Genomic DNA, 19186 nt, shown 5'->3' with positions numbered 1-19186 from the left:
TTCCCAACTATTTCAGGGGCAGCTAACACTTAATTCAAGAGAGACATGCTGTTCCACCATTCCCCTGCAGGGGGTGTGCTACTCCACTATTCCCCTGCAGGTCGCAAAAACAGGGGACAGTTGATATTCCTGGGCAAGGAGAAATCCTGGGCAAGATCCATTTGGCTCGCCTGTGTCTAGCGAGAACAAATTTGCTCACTAGTTTCTAGCTTGCCGTTGACAACTGGTCTCTGTTCTCCTGCTAGGATGGAGACACCTGTCTCCAAAATGACCCAGGGGTTCACAAACACTATTGGGAAGGTTGGTTTAAAAACACAAAAATCAGCAAACACAGGGAAAGAAACTAGAGCGGCATGTGGCTTTCGGTTGGAGGAAGTGGTTAGGTACAGGGTTATGGGGCTGCTCCCTCTCCCGCTTTTGGAGCTGGGCATCTGGACAGAGGGGTAACTGGCTTCTTCCCACTCAAAGTGTGTGTGGTGGATGAGATCTGTGCTGGGATTTTGTAACCCACATACAACCATCTCAGTCCCTCTGTCCAGATACCAGTGCCATCGCCTGGCAGGTTACATCCTACAGTTTAAGCTGCCACCCTCCCACCCATCCCTGCTTTACACCAACCCCCCTACATCATGACGGCAGAGACTGCTCGCTGCTCCCCCTTTGCTGACCGATTCCTTGCTGAAGCCTTTTGATCCTGATGGAAATCTCCCCCCTCCCACCCCCCAATCTCCCACCATCATTCTCTGGTTTCAGGAAGAAGGGACGAGCTGTGCATTTCTTCTTCCTCCCGGAAGTAGGTGGGCTTTCCCTGAGAGCTGGGCGATTGCTGTGCTTTGATGGGACAGTTGGCAACCATGTGGGTGATGCTCTGGCAGAAATGGCATTTCTTTGGTTGTGGCGGCAGCTTGCATTCTTTGGCATGATGGTCCAGCCCACCACAGTTGTAGCATCTAGGAAGAGGAAGGGGAGAGATGGAGATCCAGGGAGAGAAATCAGTGCGTTAGGGTATGGTCATTCCAACTGCCAGGGCTGCTTAAAGTTGCCTCACCTTATTACACCCTGCACATGAGCTGCAGAACATGGGACCCACGGGTGGGGAGAACCAGCTGTTTCCCAGCCCTGACTGGCATCCCCATCCATAGTGAATCTATGGAGACATTGTGGTCAGCAGACTGTGACAGAACTCACATCCTCCTGCTCCAAAAGTGGAGGAAAATCTCTATAGAGCCTGTAAGAAACAGCTGAGTAGTTCGCATTCCATCCAGGAGAGTTACTCCGGGGGGGGGGGATTCCGAGTGACTACCCGCCTGCAGAAAAATGGCTAAGTTGGGGGGGGTGGGGGTTGCCCCCCCCCAGCAGAGGTGGGGCATGAGGGCACATAGGCTTATGTGCTGCTGGCCCCCCCATTTCTGCAAGCACTCGCTCCGCTGACTCTGAAGCTGAACACTGCCTCCAGTTGAGCTCCCCTGCTGTGTGCTGGGAGCCTTCCTGTTTTCTGTGTACGGGTGGGTGGGGGAAATGAGGGAAGGGGCGGTAAAGAGATGGGGAGAGGAGGGAAGAGGCAGTGGGGAAGGAAGTGGGGAATGTAGGAGTGATGGGACAGGGATGAAGAAGAAAAAAAGAGGATGCTGGCTTGCAGCATCCCCGTGGCAGCAGCTGGAGCTCCCCTGTTAAACAGGGCCATCGAACCCTCACCCTGACAACCCTACCCTCCTCCAATGAGCCCCCCACCCCATCCCACTGATCCCCAAGCAGCTGCACCCCCACCCCATCAACCCCACTCCCCCAGAACCCGGAGCCTCCCACACCCAGAACCCCCTGCCGAGCCCTGTCTCCCCACACCCAGAACCCCCACCGCTGAGCTCCAACCATCTTCACCTGGATCCCTGCAGAATTCCATTGCCCCCTGCCCCTCCCATGAGCCCCTGTGATTTAAATCTCCCACTGAGCCGCCCGCACCTTGATTGCCCCCACACAGAACCCTCTCACCCCGCACCTGGATTCCCCCACACTAAGCCTCTCCACACCTGGATCCTGCTGGGCTGAGGCTGGCCACCCACACCTGCTGCACCTGGTGCAGAGGGGCAGGGCCCCGGGGTGTTTGTCAGGGTCATGTGCAGCCTCACGGCCGAGTCCCTGTACTGGGGGAGGTGTGGGCTTCAGGGTGATCTCCCTCCTGAATGCAGCCAATGGCCTGTGCTCCCCACTGCCATGCTGGAGCCACATTTATTTACTGACAAAGTTTGCAGAATTTTAAAATGTGCGCTTAATTTTGAGGTGCAGAATATTGAATTTTTTGGTGCAGAATTTCCTCAGGAGTAGAGAGCGTACTGGACCCATGGACAGTACATCATGTCTAGCCTCCCTTTTAGTTAGGCTTGGAACGATTAGATGATCAGTAAACATCGATTTCTCTGTACACACACAAACTGATGAAAAAAATATTTCCACTGGTAATCAAAATGTACAGATAGGTAAGATAAGAAAAATTCTGCTTGAGAACCTACAAGGTTGATTTAAAGATATTTATGTTGTATATTTTGACATGTGATGTTGACAGTTTGTGTTTTAACGGTTATAAGGCTTTAACTTTTTGAATCTTGAGGTTTACGGTCATTAAATCATTGTCTGACCCCTCCTCCCCACTCCTTAATTTTGCACAACTCCGGAAATTTAAAATAAATAAAAATGCTTAAAGATAAACATGGATATTGTCCACTGAAATCATAAAAAGATACAAATCAAATTCTGCCAAGCCTACTTGCAGTGTATTTTTCTGGCTTTTGTCCACATTTCCATTTTAAGTCATGCATCTCTATGATCAAATTACCAAAGCCAAGAGGAAAACAAAAACAAAACAAAAAAAGGCCTTTCTGGATTTATTTTGCATGCCCCAAATGGATTTAAATCCCCTTGCAGAAGCCACTTATCAGAAATGGATGGCTGCAAACAGGCTATGCTTTTCACAGCCTGTGAAATATACTTCAAAATACCACCTGGGGGCAACACTTGCATGCAGCCATGCTGATGCTAGCCTAGGATGTAAGGAAAGTCCCTGGAAATTAAATATCTGAGGAACCGCCTTGCGAACTCAGGGTGGGACGGGAAGGCTACATGGTGCTAACAAGAGCCTCGCCTCTGGGCTGCAAAGCTGCTGTGGGAGACTTTGCTTGGCTGTCTGGCCATTTCCTGAGCAGTCACTGATCTCACAACGCTGGGCTTTTATTAGAGAAAATTACCCCTTCCCTCCCCCAGTTTGCTGTGTGGCTACACCTCCATCCTGAACACACACACAAACAGAAAGGGAGCATTGGTCCATGCCATTCAGCCCTGGGTGTTTTTGACCTCTGGCCTTTCACTTCTGGTTTTCTGCCCTTTCCCCAGAAATCTGCATCTGATACTCATTAAAAGCTGAGGGAAGCATCTTTCAAGGGAAGGGCCACTGCCCCTCCTACCCCCAGGAGCCCTGTGGCAAGAACTCTCCTGTTCCCAATGGCTCTGTGATATTCAGCCTCATGCCTTCCCAGCTGTGTCCCAAAGGCCCAGCAGCCAGATGGGGTCTCCCCAGCCCAGCTCCTTTATCAGCCCCTTAATAACAGTAATGTCCAGCTCCACTAACAGTTCTGTGTCTGTCCTGCAGAGCTCCCCTGCCGGGTCACAGCAGACACCCATATGAGGTGTCTGTCCATTAGGGCCTTGTGTAGAAGCTACACTGGTGGTCTCCTCTGGGTGCCACCAGTATAGAACTGGGGTTACCTTGGTGACCCCCTCAGAAGCAGAGTGGCAACGACCTGCCCTTCTCCGACAGGGAAATTTCCTTGCAGAAGTGGATGCCTTTGGGTCTTGGATAAATGCCAGAATCTTGGCCCAGGCCCCAAAGGAGGCAGAAGATTCTGGGAGCATGTTTGGAAATGAAGAGGTGCCAAGTGACTGGACACAGAACAAATGGTTCAGAGGAAGGAACGATACAAACAAAGGGGTGGGTGGGCTGCAGATGAGTGGGGAGGGATGTTACCACATCAGAACATAGTCCCCAAACCAGTCTTGACTATGTGTCTCCTCCCACCCTGCCCTCTGCCATGAGGCTCTCTCCCATATGGCTCAGGTCAGGTGCTAGGCTGATCACAAAGCTCTTGGAGATCAGGTGCTGCTGTCTGATTACTGTGCATCCCTTGGCCTGTTGCCCTTACCTGTCTCCTTTTGATCTGCGTTTCTGGAGGTTCTTCCCCTTTGGTCTCCTCTCACTCCCAACGCAGAACACGCCCCCGGGGCCAGTCACTCGGATGGACTCCAAACCTTTGGATGACTTCTTGAAGGTGAACTCAACTGCCTCGCCTTCTTTCAGGCTGCGGAATCCCTCCATGTGGAGCTTGCTCTAGGAAGCCAGAGAAGGGAAAAAAGGGTTAGGCATGGCAAGAAGACCCAGTTTCCTGTGGCACGCGAGAAAAGAATCACATTCACCAGGTTGCAGGCTCACTGGAACAAGGGCGTTCTCCTCTTTCCCCCGCGGAGCTTGACAAAGGATGGACAGACACAGGGATGCCAGAGTGCTTACTTCCCCAGAGACACTTCTGGAAGATATGTTGACCTGAAATGCTTGCTTCATAGACCAATGGCTCTCAACCTTTCCAGACTACTGTACCCTTTCAGGATCTGATTTGTCTTGCGTACCCCAAGTGTCATTGCACGTAAAAACTACTAGCTTACAAAATCAGACAAAAAATACAAAAAAGCGTCACAGCACATTATTACTGAAAAAAATCACTGACTTTCTCATATTTACCATATAATCATAAAATAAATCAATTAGAATATAAATATTGAACTTACATTTCAGTGTATAGTATATAGAGCACTATAAATAATTCATTGTCTGTATGAAATTTTAGTTTGTACTGACTTGGCTCGTGTTTTTTATGTAGCCTGTTGTAAAACTAGGCAAATATCTAGATGAGTTGATGTACCCCTGGTTAAGAACGAGGGCCGTCAAGCGATTAAAAATATCTTCATTGTGAAAGTTGAACTTACAAATGTAGAATTATAGAAGACAGACTCGGGGCTTTGGCCAGCCCGGCTGGGGCTCCTCCAGATTGGGGGGGTGGGGAAACGCTCTGGGCTGCGGCTGGCCCGGGGCTCCTCTAGCTGAGGGGAAGGGGGGGGGCAGAAGGGGCAGAGCTGGGGGCTAGTCTCCCCAGAGTGAGGCTCCACACATGTCCCTTGATGCTTCAACCACCGTTCCAGAGGACATGCGTCCATGCTGATGATGGGTTCTGCTTGATAAACCATCCAAAGCAGAGCAGACCAACGCATGTTCATTTTCATCATCTGAGTCAGATGCCACCAGCAGAAGGTTGATTTTATTTTTTGGTGGTTTGGGTTCTGTAGTTTCTGCATGAGAATGTGCTCTTTTAAGACTTCTGAAAGCATGCTCCACACCTCGTCCCTCTCAGATTTTGGAAGGCACTTCAGATTCTTAAACCTTGGGTCGAGTGCTGTAGCTATCTTTAGAAATTTCACATTGGTATCATCTTTGCGTTTTGTCAGATTTGCAGTGAAAGTGTTCTTAAAATGAACAACACATGCTGGGTCATCTTCCGAGACTGCTAGAACATGAAATATATGGCAGAATATGGGTAAAACAGAGCAGGAGACGTACAATTCTCCTCCCAAGAAGTTCAGTGACAAATTTAATTAACACATTTTTTTTTAAACCAGTGTTATAAGCATGTCCTCTGGAACAATGGCCGAAGCATGAAGAGGCATACGAATCTTTAGCATATCTGGCATGTAAGCTACAACAGTGCCATGCGAATGCCTGTTCTCACTTTCAGGTGACATTGTAAATAAGAAGAGGGCAGCATTATCTCCTGTAAATGTAAACAAACTTGTTTGTCTTAGCAATTGGCTGAACAAGAAGGGGGACTGAGTGGACTTGTAGGCTCTGAAGTTTTACATTGTTTTGGTTTTGAGTGCAGTTATGTAACAAAAACCCCAACATTTGTAAGTAGCACTTCATCATGAAAGAAATTGCACTACAGTACTTGTATAAGGTGAATTGAAAAATACTGTTTGTCATTTTTACAGTGCAAATATTTCTAATAAAAATAATATAAAGTGATCACTGTACACTTTGTATTCTGTGTTGCAACTGAAATAGATATTTGAAAATGTAGGAAAACACCCAAAAATATTTAATAAATTTAAATTGTTATTCTATTGTTTAACAGTGCAATTAAATCTGCGATTAATTGAGATTAATTTTTTGAGTTAATCGCCCGAGTTAACTGTGATTAATCGACAGCCCTATTAAGAATCACGGTCATAGACAACTAAGAACACACAGTGTGTTGGATGGCTCCCCCTGCTGGCAGTCTCAACAGAGCAGAGGGGAGCCAATAAGTCACATAGACTGAATAGCTCTTTCACCCCCGGAGGAGGTCCCTTTAGGATCAGAACTGAGACACAGTCGTTGCAATGGGAGACCGGCACTGCCCAGACTATACCTGTTTTGGGGGTTTAGTTTCCACAGCTCTCTGTTTAATAACCTGGAGCCTTTGATGAATGCAGATACACACGGAGCCACAGAGGATTTATCGGTTCGGTAGCTACAGATCCAACAAAGCCAAGACAAGAGCGGAATTCAGGTAGATTTGCTACCAGTACTAGTCAATCATGCCATGAAAGTGATTATAGACCCCTTTCCCCAGACCCTTGCTTATTTTCACCTGCTGCTCTCCATTTGGGGAATTAAGGTTGCAATCCTGCAAGTTTCCCAGATGTCAGCTGGAATCATGGGCTCCCAGCAGCCTGCATTGTAAAACAGGAGTCCTACACTGAACTGCCTGATTGCAGGTTTTGAAGGGGTGTATTTGCTAATGTTTCCACGAGCAGTTTCTCAGTGGAACGGAGCAATAAAAGAAAACTTTCCCTGGGGCAGTGTGTGGCCGCAGTTTTCCAATATGACATGACAGGGATGATGCAAAAGGAATTTCATTTATGAATTCAGCTTGTCCCAGTTCTGTGATCCTTTTCCTCCAAGGGTTTTACGGAAAGATGCTCCACTGGAATGAGATTGCTGGCCAGGAGCACAGTTGAACCCAAATTATACATGTCCTTTTCACCACAGTTCTGCAGTCAGTTAACAAGTAGCCCACGATAAATGCACAACTGTTTGGGGGAGGATGGTCTCTGCTGGTTGATAATCTCTGTGGATTCAGTGGGAAGAAGGCAGGCTATCAGTCAGACAAGACTGGGTTCACTGTCAGCTCAGTGAAACCAAATTCAAGAATCTGATAAGAGACTTAATTTCAGCTGTTTGCGTAATGGTGAAGAAAACCATCAATGGTATGAAAATAATCCATCCCACTAGGTTTCATCCTTTCTAGGAAAGCAAGATCATGAGGAGTTCTAGTGGTAGTAATTTAGGCATTTGTACTGCTTTCACTACTATAATATCTGAGCACCTTGAACAAGACTGATACCCTCAGCTACACACCACCACTCCCAGCTGGTCCATGCCAGAGGGGCCGCCAGATGATGCAAGGCTATTGATACCAGACTGTATGGGCCAAGGAGATATTTACCAGTTCGTATGGAAATGACTGCTTTTGGCCAGGGGGAGGGGTGAGTAAAGAGTTAATTTGCAATCTGTTGGGGAAAGTGGGGGGGTTAAAATAACTTTCCCAGCATTTTAGCAACTCCACCTATCCTGCAACAGCCTTGTGGCTGGCGATCCCCAGGCCCTGTTCAGACAGTTCCCCTCTCCCGCCAGCAGCCTTGCTCTCAGCTCCCTGCCCATCTGGTCCTCATGCTGCTCTTTGGAACAGGATTTTTTTATGAATGGAGCATTCCCACCATTCATGTGTTCCTCAGTAACCCAGGTCATGTGATCTCCCACAGCCCATTCTTTGCAGGTTGTAGGAAAATGCCCACATTTAGACTTAAACACACCCTAAGGGGAGAGAATTCACATCTTTTCCTCTCCCTATCCCCACAGAGAAACACCTCACCCTCCCAGCCATCCCCCGTGCCCCCCCCACACACACTCTCTCCACACATGATGGCAAGGAATTGAATATGGAAAAAATACTAAAATCAGGAAGAAGACAGATTTTTTTGATAGATCTTTACTGCTCTTCAGGCCAGGACGAGGGTGTTTGTGGCACGCAATGGGAAAGGGAAGGTTTAGGTTGGGGTGGGGTTTGGACAAAGCTGGAGGAAGGACCCTCCAAGTTCAAAGGAAAATTTACTCTTTTCTACTGGGCTTCTCATGTCCCCAACCCTGCCACTCCTTCCTCAATGCTTTTTCCCAGCTTGCCCGCTCTCCAGATCCCTCTGCCACTGCACCATTCCAGGGCTGACTCTGGGAAACCCTCATGGCAATAAACGAGGCCCTATCCATGAACAGAGCCACCCTCAAGGCCACAGTAGCAGGCTTTAGGAGGGGAGGGGCCCACTTGTGGCCTCAGGCTGGCTCACCAGGACAGGAATTCACAGCAGCCCGTGTGTTTGGGGCGAGGGATTTGACAAGTGGGCAAGGTCCCCTTTAAATGGAACAAAGGTTTCTCACCAGATCCAATTCATGGAGTCACCATCGTAAAGGGAAGATCCAAGAAGCAGGGGCAAGAGCTGCAAGCCACTTGGGTCACTTGTTACTCCAGGAAGGGGCACACACCGTTTGCTGATCCTGGCCAGCATCTGTACACTTGATGTTTAGCTGGAAAAGGAAATTAACATCCCTCCCTGGTGGCACCGAGCGAACTCCTAGCCAGCTTTCCCTGCAGTGTAAAGAGGCTTCCAAGCTGCGCTCGTACAGACTCAGAGTCCATAGTAAAGTAACAAATTCCCTCCCATGAACTTGGAACACTTTTTATATTTGGGGTGCTGTGACCCCGCCATTCCCTAGAGCTGGGGCCAGGAGCAGGGCCATGGCTCTGGGGGGAGGGAGAAATACAGACAGGGGTAAGGGAGCTGAGGCTGGAGCCATAGCTGGGGTGGGTGCGGAGCCCTAGGCATGGGGCCAGTGTCTGGGAGCACACCCCGCAGCCAAGATCCCGTGTGTGGGGCTGGCAGCTGGAGCCCCTCATAAAACCTGGGGGTGCTGCAGCACGCCCCACATCCCTAGTTTTTCCACCTATGAGCCCAGCTCCTTCTGAGTGTACTGCTCACTGAGCCTGGCTCAGAAGACATGTGACCCTCACCTCATGGTGTCAGGATCTGGAGCGGGCGCCCGCTCTCACATTCCCTCCCTATGCTGCCAGCTCCAGGCTGCCGAGGAAGAAGAGTGCAGGCTGCCATGGGCAGGATTGTGCGTTGCCTTCATGGCAGGGCTCGAAGCAGCTCATTTAAGCCTGACAGGGTTTCATTTTCCCCCTGCCAGGCAAACTCCGCCCACCCCCTTTCTTAAAATGCCTCCTCACAAGGCACTGCCCTTCTCTTTGGATGAATAGGGAGCAGCTCCTCAGAGCAAAGACCCAAACAAGATGATGAATCAGTAAGACTTCCCTTCAGAGCATTCTTAGCGCGAAAAAGGTGCCCGGCGGGTATCCCGCCAGTCCCAGCGATCATTCATGTCCCCTGCCTGTGCAATGGGCATCTCACAGAGAATCACCTGCACAAGGTTAAAGATTATTCTAGATTCCACTTCCTTCTTTGAGAGAGTTGGGACATTCCCCGTCCCAGACTCTAATTAGGGCAATTGCCTCCTGCCTCCCTAAATTCCCCTTGAAGCGTCATTGAGGAAATGATGCCCTTTACTTCCTGCCCCAAAATGTGTGGTGCTGCTGTTGAACAGATACTGTGTTTCACTCCAGAAGTGGATGCGTTTCAGTAAGAGGTGAAGGGAACCTTTGCCTATCAGGACCCTTTGAGATGAAAGCTGATGCAAATGCAAGATCTTTATCATTAGAGGTTTATATGAACAGGAGCAGCAGCTGTTTGCACACTGGACAAGAGGAAAATCCTCAGGACTCTGAATCGTCATGATTCCAGACAGAAACTGATCGACAGCTGGGGTCAGGAAGGAACTTCACTACACAGCGAGTTGCATTGTTTATTGGTGTGAGTTGCCCTGTTCTTTGCATCCCTTCCACGCCCAGGCATCAAAATCTATCATAATTATCAATTTTGGCCTCACAGTACCCTTTGGAGCTGGGTTTTATCCCCTTTTTACAGGTGGGGAAATTGAGGCAGAGAGGCAAAGTAACTTGCACAAGGCTACACAGCAAGAAGTGGCTGAGCTCCCCACAGCTTGCTGCATTGCAGATCCTTCAGCAAGACCTTTAGAAAACCAGCTGCTCTTTCTCCATCGCTCTTCTTGTATTGAGGGCTTGCCTCTGTGTCCTTGGGCACAATGTCTCTCCTCTGCCATGTTGTGCTGGGCACTGCCCTCCAAGTCCCAGAGGTGGCTGCATTTCAGCAACACGGGTGCAGAAAGAGGAGGAAGAGCCACCCAAAACATGACACATTTCTGTTTATTTTCCAGGAGTGCTACAGATAAACCACAAACCCCCAACAAAAGGCGAAGGAAACCCTCTCTCCCTGGGGAGGGGAAAGAAACAACAGGGCACGGACTCCCCCTCCTCCCCGTTTGGGCCTTTTGAAGTGAGCTGCTGAGAGGCTGGTGGTCCTCAGAGCATCCTCCCCTCCCCCCTTCCCAAAACACACACATTGTTCAAATTCCTCTGTTATCAGATAGGTAATCAAAGTGAAGCCCATTGAATTAGCTGCATACCTCCTGCATCTGAAAGGAAGGGGCCCAAAGCCCCCTCCTCCTCCTCTCAGCCTGCCCCACACCACACACAAAGCAGGAACATTCCCAGGCCTCGGCCATTCCCCCCCACCCAAAAAAAAGGGGGAGGGGGAGGAGTAGGAGCCTAGAGAGATACTGGAAGGGGGGAGGGGACGGGCTCTGCTTTTAGTCACCAAAGCTGGACCCAGAGAACAAAGAGCTGTCCCTGTCCACTGCTCCCGCTGGTCAAATTCCAGGAGTTCCAGGGTCTCCATGGGGGGAGGGAAGCTGAAGTGGACACTGAGAATCCGCAGGCTAAAGGCAGAGCTCTGTGTGAGAGAGAGCATGAGCGCATGAGTGTGTACGCAAGCAAGCGCCAGCTTGGGACCATGATCCCTTCCACTTCCGCTCAAATAGCCCCACATTCACTGCTCTCTCCTCCCCACCAGCCCCCTACCTCCATCTGCCCCCCTCGCCCCACTGCATACTCAGCCCTGCCCAGCAAGGAACAGTTTCACATTCATCGATGATGCACTCGCTGGGACACCGGGCCTGTGCTATGAACCAGGATTGTTCAGACAACTCTCTGCTCTCCCACTTTTCCCAGCAGAGCCCCAGCTGACAGACCCTACCCTTCCTTCCCGTACCCCAGAGCAGCCTCCCTTCCTGGGTCCTTTGGCAAATCGGTCACTAAGCAAATAAGTAACCCAAACAACATTGCTGCAGTACATCCTGCCAACAGCCTACAGGGTAGTTTCTCACCATGGTGCCTGGGGCTAAGATTTCCTCTCCCACCCGTGATGTGCTCTGTTCTTTTTATTGGCCTGGTGTCTTCAGAAGGTCATATTGGAAAAAGATAAGTAATGGGGCTCTCCCAAACTCCACCCACTCGTGAGGTCAAAATGAGAGGTCACTCTCAGATTGCGCAGTCTCCCTGCGGGCAATAGGGTAATACCCCAATTTCACAGCACGCTTCACTCCAGAGTCAAATAGGGAACGCTGACATTTAAAGAATCGTTGTTACGCTTCAGAGTCAACATGCAATGCAGTTCATAGGGGCAGCGGCTCAGAGCTCTTGTTCCAGGCTCTCTGAAGACTTAGGTAGAAGTCACTGCATCACTTTCCCCAAGCACCATAAGGGTTAGAAAATTGGGGGTGGGGTGCTGTTGTCTGTAAAGACCACCAGGATCCAAGGGTTCAAGACGCAGCTACTGGGACACGGGATCTGCACACTGACCTGGTGCAACTGGCCCAATCCAAGTCCTTGGTGCCTTTAGCAATATTGACCACTCTTCTCCTGGCTCTTCCTTCCTGGCTGACAGCATTTTCAGAGCTGCCTTTGCCCCCCAACTCCCTGTATCTGTTGGGGTCCTGTAAGCTTCTGTCCTCAGACTCCTCCCTCATCCTCTCCCACAATTTCAGCCACCACCTCAGTGCAGATAATGCCCAGATCTACCTGGCCTCCTTCCCTGTCCAACTCCTTGCTAAACATAGCTCTACCTAGGCATCTGCTGCAGTCACCCACTTGGGAGCGGAGAACATTTGGCCTTTCCTTACTATCCCACCCATCACATAGCCAATTACCTGCTTCGTCCCCTCACTTTCCCCTTAGCATCAAGTTCAGCCACTTTATCCTTATCTCTATATTCCCCCCTCTCCTTAAATCTGTTCTCATCCTCCCTCCTCTTGCTCCTCACATACCTCCCAATCCCCTCCCAGTGCCTCCAGTTCTTGTCCACCCAGGACCTGCCCTCTCCCCCTTAACACGCCAGGAAACGGATTCTTTTTGTAAACTCGGCACATGCTCCCTTTCCTGAGCAACCTGAGAGGCCAGGCCAAGAGGACCTCGAGCTCTCCAGGAGAGAGGATGTGTCCTACTCATGTTTTGTAGAGTCCAGAGGACCGTTTCAGCGTTATACAAGTTAATAATTTCAACAGCCGACACCAAGTCATTTTAAAGTCCTTCTCCTTCGGGAAGGAATTTCTACAGGTCATGCTCACGTTGACATGCTAAGGTTTTCTGGTTGGCTGAACACCTATCCCTGCTTTTCCTCCCCACCACCATTATTCCCTGTCCCTGAAGCTTCCTCACCCCCAAATGCCGCCACCACCACCATTCTTCCCAGGAGAGATGAACTCTACTGGGAGGGAGGCCCTGCTACATGTTGACAGTTACTCCACTCTATGTAACTTCCAGCGTAGGAAGAAGATCACACCCAGGTTTCCCACCATAGCAGAGTGAGAAACAAGTGGGCCACCAGAATTACCCAACAATGACTGCTTTAAAATAACAGTTCAGAGGCATGGTAGAATCACTCTTAAGGATGAGAAGAGGGAACATCAGTGGAAGAGAACATGGTCCTGCTGCTCCACAAAGCACTCAGGTTCCCATCCAAGGAGGAGACAGTTTATCCTGTGACAATCCTCCATCACAGTACTTACAGATTCACTCGGTGAGTTACATACAGATTACGGGAGGGAAAGTCACTCACTTGGCCACTGCAGAAGGCTGAATTCTGATGGAACCTGTTTGGAGAGCCTGCTAGAGAAAGATAGCCACATGAGTGCCGCTTAGAGTCTCAAAGAACATGAGTACTTGTGGCACCTTAGAAACTAACATGCTGCACTCTCACAGTACATAGCACATCTTTACAGAGAGAAAATGTTTGCACTAATTCACAGCTGCCTGGAATAGCAACAGGATGCTATCCTTAGGCCTTGGAACTTCATGGATGCATCAGGGATAGAAATCAAATCCTCGTGCTCCAAAAGCACAGGCCACTGCCACTTGAGCTAAAAGGAGAATCTCCATTAACTATTAGCAGTGCAGGGCCTATGACACATGGAACTGATCAGCTCCGAGTCGATCCAGAAGGAATCAGCAGCGTGTGCAGCTTGTTACAATACACAGAGTGAGAGCCTAAAAGGCACAGTCAAGCAAAGATGGGAGTTTCAGGGGAGCCAGAGACACACAGGGAGGCTGTTCTACATAGCAGGAGCATTTCCCCCAGGAGGGTGGGACTGCATGGAGGAGTGGTCAGTGCTAGGATGAACAAGGAAGGGAAGGCAGAAACGAGGGCCATGAGGCCATCAGGAGAAAAGGCCACTTCAGGTTTAAAAAGCCAAAGACGGCAAATTTTGAAGTGGCTCCTGAAATGAACAGGGAATCAGTGCAACTAGGTGTCTAGCAAAGAGTTTAATAATCAGCTCAGTAGGGGTCCTCCCAACCCTCTGATTGGCATCACTCTGTTATACAAAGACATACCAGGGGATTTAAGGTTTCAGAGTAGCAGCCGTGTTAGTCTGTATCCGTAAAAAGAAAAGGAGGACTTGTGGTACCTTAGAGACTAACAAATTTATTAGAGCATCGGATGAAGTGAGCTGTAGCTCACGAAAGCTTATGCTCAAATAAATTTGTTAGTCTCTAAGGTGCCACAAGTCCTTTTCTTTTCCTGGGATTTAAACTGATATTTTAAACACAGGGGTTAAGGGGCTCAGTCAACTCTCCCTCTTGTGTCCCCACACCCCTCTGCCAAAAACCCCAGCTGCAGTGGGAAGTGTGAGCGTTCCCTTACTGTTGGATGCATTGGCTGGTGATCAAGAGCCCTCATCTCACAGAAGCACTTCCTGTTATATTACATTAGCACCCCCAGCGATGGGCCAGGGCCCCGTGGCGCTCGGTGCTGAACAAACACAAAACAAAAAGACAGCCCCTGCCCTGAAGAGTTCACAGTCTAATCTACAAAAGCAGCTCTCTGCTCACTGTTGATTCCCAACCGGCCGCTAAAGAGAGGTCTTTTCCCCTCCATTAAAACCAAGGTGCTTTCTTCATTAACAAAAAAACAAAAAACAAACAAAACAAAAAACTTTTAAAATTACTTTAGAGAGTCCCGGTGCAGTGGAAACAAACAGCAGCCTGTGCTTCTATTGCTTCTTTGGCTGGAGGGTCTCAGAGCACCTCACAAACCCGAATCCTCGCAGCATCCCTGAAAGGCAGCAAGATTTGTTCCCACTTCACAAATGAGGTGCACAGAGGGTAAGCGACTTGCCCCAGACTGCCGAGCATGGCAGTGGCAGAGGTGGCAATTTGACTCAGGAGTCCAGTCCCCTGCTCTAATCCAACCATTTATTATCAATTGACATGCATTCAAGAGATGCCTTTTAATGCTAGAGGGTCATCTTTGTTCACAGCCTTACAACAGTGCAGTCATCCCCCAAGGGCATGGAGTCAACTCGACACAAGGAGACATTCTTGGGAGCACAGCGCTAAGAACCGTTCAGCTAATCAAGACATCATTAGCCCGGCCATGTGGGGGCCTCAAGCAAAGAAGTCAATTGCACGGAAAGGCCTTATCTACACAAGAAAATTGCATCAGTTCAATTTAAGATTGGTTAAACTCATGCAAAACCCGTTCTAAACGCTGAGGCCACGTTTATACGTGGGTGCAGCTGTACCGATCCGGCGTGTCTGGTGCAGATGCTCTGTGCCAACAGAAGAGCGTCATAAACCACCTCCGCCAGCTGCACAAGCTACGTAAGTTACACTGACAGAAGCGCTCATGTCGCTGGGGTGTGAGGGCGGTTTATTCAAAGCCCCGAGCAACATAAGTTCTGCCGACATTGGCTGTAGTGTAAACGCAGCCAAAGTTAAGAGTGGCTCTGTTCCGTTTAGCGTATGGAATCAATTTAAGCTAAATTGAGATAAGCCTCTCAAACTGAAGGAGTGCCCTCACCAGGCTTTGCATAGATAGAGTACATCACTTTAAGAAACACCCCTTTAGTTAAAGCAGAGCAAGTCTGCAGACAAGGCCAAGCTCTTGCACCTCTTCAGTGTCATGGTAGGTGGAAGCGTGTAACTCCAGTGAGGAAAAATAGTTATTTCTCGTTTCATTGCTTTTCAACATAGGAGACAATCCCTTTGTTCATGGCACCAGCTGAGGCCAATAGCAGGACTCGCACTGAATTCAATGGGAGTAGAAGCAGGCTTCCTGGAGCTGGGATGTGCCTTTTTAATTGGTAGAGCATTATGCATTATTATTACTTATACCCACCTAGAGCAGTGGGGAGAATACAAAACTGCAGACCTTGCACTGCTCAGGAACCACCCCCTCCTTCCCCCGCTGCCCCCGACTCCTTCTCTCCTACCCTAGCACATCCCAAACCTTCCCTCCCCACCACACGGATCTTCAGAATTCTCTCGCCTACAACCCTCTAAAGGATTTGCAGGGATACACACCCCCAGCACTCACCCACCCCCTGAACAGTCTTTGCTGGCATGGCCGCTTCTCAGCCCATCTCCCCCTTTAATACTGCAAGGCATGCATATGTTAAACCGTCCATCAGTCAGAGTGTAGGACTGGGAATCAGCCAACTGGGCTCTAGTCTTGGCTTTCCACTGACTTGCCGCAGGGCGTGGTCAAGGCACTTTACATTTCAGCCCCTCAGTTTACCGATTGAAGATAATCCTTCCCTATTTCACATGCAAGGGTGCTTTGCAAAGTGCTGACAGGCTCTGGATTAAACGGTCCTGTGTAAATCCAGAATATAGATACAACAATCAACCCCTTAAAATCCTTAAATAAATAAAATTAAATATGGAGCAAGAATGCATGCAAAGCAGGTCTCTATATCTAGCACAGGAATTTCTAAGGCTACATGAAAGCTTATGGGATGCAATTTTTTGAAGCCGTTTTGCCCCCGCCCCATTGGAAAATGACGATTTCAGAACCTGGCCCCAGGAAGAGGTTGGTTTTGGTGAATTTTTCAACTCAAAAAAAAAAAAAAAAAAAAAGATTTTGAAAAAAAAAATTGAAATTGTCAAAATGTTTGCTTTGCCATTGTCAGAACAAAAAAAAATCCAGTTTTCTTGTTCAAAAGAACTTTTCATTTCAAAATAAGCTAATTATAGTAAAAGATCAAAATGTGAACAAAACATCTTGATTGACCCAACCTGAAGGATTTCCCTCCCCCTAGATTTCAGCTGGTGAAAGTTTGCAATTGAATTTTTGGCCCCATTCAGGACAGGAAAATTTTTGGAATCTTGAAAGTTTTCATTAATAAGAAAAGTCCTTCCCTGCCCCAGCTCTACATACAGCCTTGTCCTCCTCCTGTCCCTCACCACAACTGGTCGTCGCATTCTGTCTAAATTTCTATCACAAACTCTGCAGGGACCTGTTCTTACTGGTCTATCAAGGGCCAAGCACCCTTACAGCGCTCTGTGCACAGTGTCAATCATTTGCTGAATGCTCTCATGGGGACCAGAGGGAGAGAAAAGAGCAGAGAGAACCTCTGTTCAATGGTCTTGGAACCCTGCTTAGCTACAGAACCAAGACAGCTTTGGTAAGCTCCACCAGCTTGGCCAGAATCCCAGAACCTTATTCCTTCTAAACCAGTGCTCCAGAATCAGTGTAGACAGGGTCCCACCACTGGCTCTGAGCCCCAGCTCGGAGCACAAAGATATGACTTAGAGGCAGTGTGCATAGTCCTGCAGATGGAGGTGGAAGGGGAGCTGAACTCAGAGCAAATACAGCTCAGTCTTGGCAGGCTCCCACAGGAGCTTTTCAACGGCTCCCCACCCCAGCCAGGAACCCTGTGGGTGAGCAGATTGACGTGGGGGGAATCTGTAGGTAGTCAGCGGGGCCACGGATTACCCAACCCCATTCCCCCCACCCTGCAGGAACGGGAGAGAGAGAGATAGGAAGAGACCTAAGAGAGGAAGGAGGCTTTAATGAGAATTGTGCCAGTTGTGAGCCCTAAATGCCTTCCCATCTCCTGCTGTTCAATCACCGGGGTAAGGGCCTGCTGGGGAAGGAACAAAGAGACAAGCGCGGGACTGCGCTCCAGCTCTTGTGGACAGCGAGGATTTCTTCCTACCTCTCCCCATTTCTTACAGGGCACACAAACCCTCGCTTTGGGGGGAGGAGGCAGAAAGACCCTTCAATCTGGGGGCGAGGCAGGGCCATTTCCCCTACACAGCCCTGGTTCATGCTCGAGGGAAATGTACACAAAAGCTGTGTCAGAGCAGGGCTCAGGCTGGTTTGGAACAGCATGGCCCTGCCCCCGCTGGTGCCCAGACTGTATCAAGGCCGGCTCCGGGAGGGAAGCCGTGCTTGACCGGCAATCTGAAGAGGAGATGGGCTCAGACTAATGATCCAGATCTAGACCCGCCCTGCTCCTCCCATGCTTAAAGTTCAGATCAAAGTCCCCACTTTGCAACTGGCCCTTGGTCTCAGCCTAGCACAGCAGAGCCCTGGTCTATGTGGGGCTCCTAGGCCCTACCCCCACCCAGATGATAAATGCCAGAAATGACTTTCAGACACAGCCCCCTCTCTAGCGTCAGCAGCAAGGAAGGATGCCACTAATTTTCTGACAAGGACGTTGAGAAAGCCACAGGAGATACCTGCGTGGCCACAGCCGGCCCAGCTTCGTCACTCAGTGCAGGATTGTTCCCTGCAGTGGGGAAAATGGTAGCCCAAGCCTGCTCGAGTCAGAGCTGCAAAGCCCCTAGAAAGAGCTTCTCATGACTCCTGGGCGCACACCACATTCTTAATCTCAGAACCAGAAGGTAGCTCCTCCTTTCCTCAAACGTGTTCACCACCTGGCTTGGGTGGGTAAACTGAAGAGGGGCTTGTTTCTTATCCCACATCCCTGTTGAAACTTATTCCACTTGTCACATATTTGTGGGTTCATGCTTTGCACCAAGAGCATGCCAGGGTGCCCCGACACTGCAACGACACACCTGTGGCTGGCCCATGTCGGGCTCACAAAGCTCAGGCTGCGGGGATATACAATTGCAGCATAGACGTTCAGGCTCGGGCTGGAGCCCAGGCTCTGGGGCCCTCCCCCTTCACGAGCCCGAATATCTACACTGCAATTCGATAGCCCCACAGCCTGCGTCAGCTGACACGGGCCAGCTGTGGGTGTTTTACTGCAGCACAGATGTACTCTGCGAGTCCAGATCAACTTACACAGGTTTGTTCGTTTTAGGACCATGGTGTCAGGATTAGTCACCGCAACTGTGGGCTCTGAAATGTGCACTGCTTGGGCTAGCAGGACAGCGACAGCAGCCCACGCTGGCCTGACTCAGAGTTGCCAACTCACAGTTTTATCTCAAATCTTGTGAAATTTGTGTTTTTTTCTTAAAGCTCCAGCTCCCGGAGTCAGGAGATTATGTGACAATTTCAAATTTAATGTATGGTCAGGTAAATTTCCCACCCCCCTGGCTGTGGAGAAAAGTTTGAAAAAGTGAGCCCTAAAGGCTGAAGAAACAGAAGGCAAATAAAAAGCACCCCAAATAGATTTTAAAAATCATGAAGATTTTGGGGATCGGACTCATGATTTTCCATGGGGCCGGTGATACGGTTAACCCTCCAACATAGCATAGGCTACGTAGCACAACTGTACCACCACTGACAGAAGTTACAGTCATGCTAGGAAGAAAACAAGCAACGTTAACCA

At 49.3% G+C, this 19186-nt stretch overlaps 1 protein-coding gene across 1 annotated transcript in view; it reads right to left on the bottom strand.

Moving 5' to 3' along the window:
• Positions 1 to 736: 736 nt before the first annotated feature.
• LIN28A (lin-28 RNA binding posttranscriptional regulator A) overlaps positions 737 to 19186 on the bottom strand; it is a 31144-nt gene continuing 12694 nt past the window's right edge. The window contains exons 3-4 of the mRNA XM_077838033.1: positions 4191 to 4375; positions 737 to 950 (exon numbers count right to left, since the gene is read on the bottom strand). Of these exons, the coding sequence (XP_077694159.1) occupies positions 737 to 950; positions 4191 to 4375 (399 nt within the window). The remainder of the gene's footprint in view (positions 951 to 4190; positions 4376 to 19186) is intronic.

Source organism: Eretmochelys imbricata, chromosome 19 (genome assembly GCF_965152235.1).
Source record: "Eretmochelys imbricata isolate rEreImb1 chromosome 19, rEreImb1.hap1, whole genome shotgun sequence".
Lineage (NCBI taxonomy): Eukaryota > Metazoa > Chordata > Testudines > Cheloniidae > Eretmochelys > Eretmochelys imbricata.
This window is presented reverse-complemented; position numbering and strand designations above follow the sequence as displayed.